We start from the raw sequence: 285 nt of genomic DNA, 5'->3' as shown, positions 1-285 counted from the left end.
CCGTGCTTTGGGAGGTGACTTCCCTCGGAGGGCTGGGATCTCCTGGGGACACAAATCCTGCGGTTTCCTCGGCGATTTTAACCACCGTAAGGTCGGCCAGGACTATAAATTAAGCAGGATCTCAAATAATCTGTATTTAAGATGGAGTCGGAGGTTGTGCCGGGGATTTGCCTTGTGTTTTATTGCCTCTGGGCGATGACGTTTGCGCTCTCTGTCCATCCTAGGGGTGATGTTTGGCTTCGCCTCCTACTACGGCGACCATATGGTGTTGCAGAAGGAGCCGGC

General features: G+C 53.3%; 1 protein-coding gene across 1 annotated transcript in view; it reads left to right on the top strand.

The window, feature by feature from the left end:
* Positions 1-224: 224 nt before the first annotated feature.
* The window catches only part of SIAE (sialic acid acetylesterase), a gene marked incomplete at its 5' end in the record, with an annotated part of 8,446 nt that continues 8,385 nt past the window's right edge, over positions 225-285 (top strand). The window contains one exon of the mRNA XM_009892561.1: positions 225-283. Within this exon, the coding sequence (XP_009890863.1) occupies positions 225-283 (59 nt within the window). The remainder of the gene's footprint in view (positions 284-285) is intronic.

Source organism: Charadrius vociferus, unplaced genomic scaffold (assembly GCF_000708025.1).
Source record: "Charadrius vociferus isolate BGI_N301 unplaced genomic scaffold, ASM70802v2 scaffold289, whole genome shotgun sequence".
NCBI lineage: Eukaryota > Metazoa > Chordata > Aves > Charadriiformes > Charadriidae > Charadrius > Charadrius vociferus.
The sequence above is the reverse complement of the archived record's forward strand: the minus strand, read 5'-3'. Positions and strand labels throughout refer to the sequence as shown.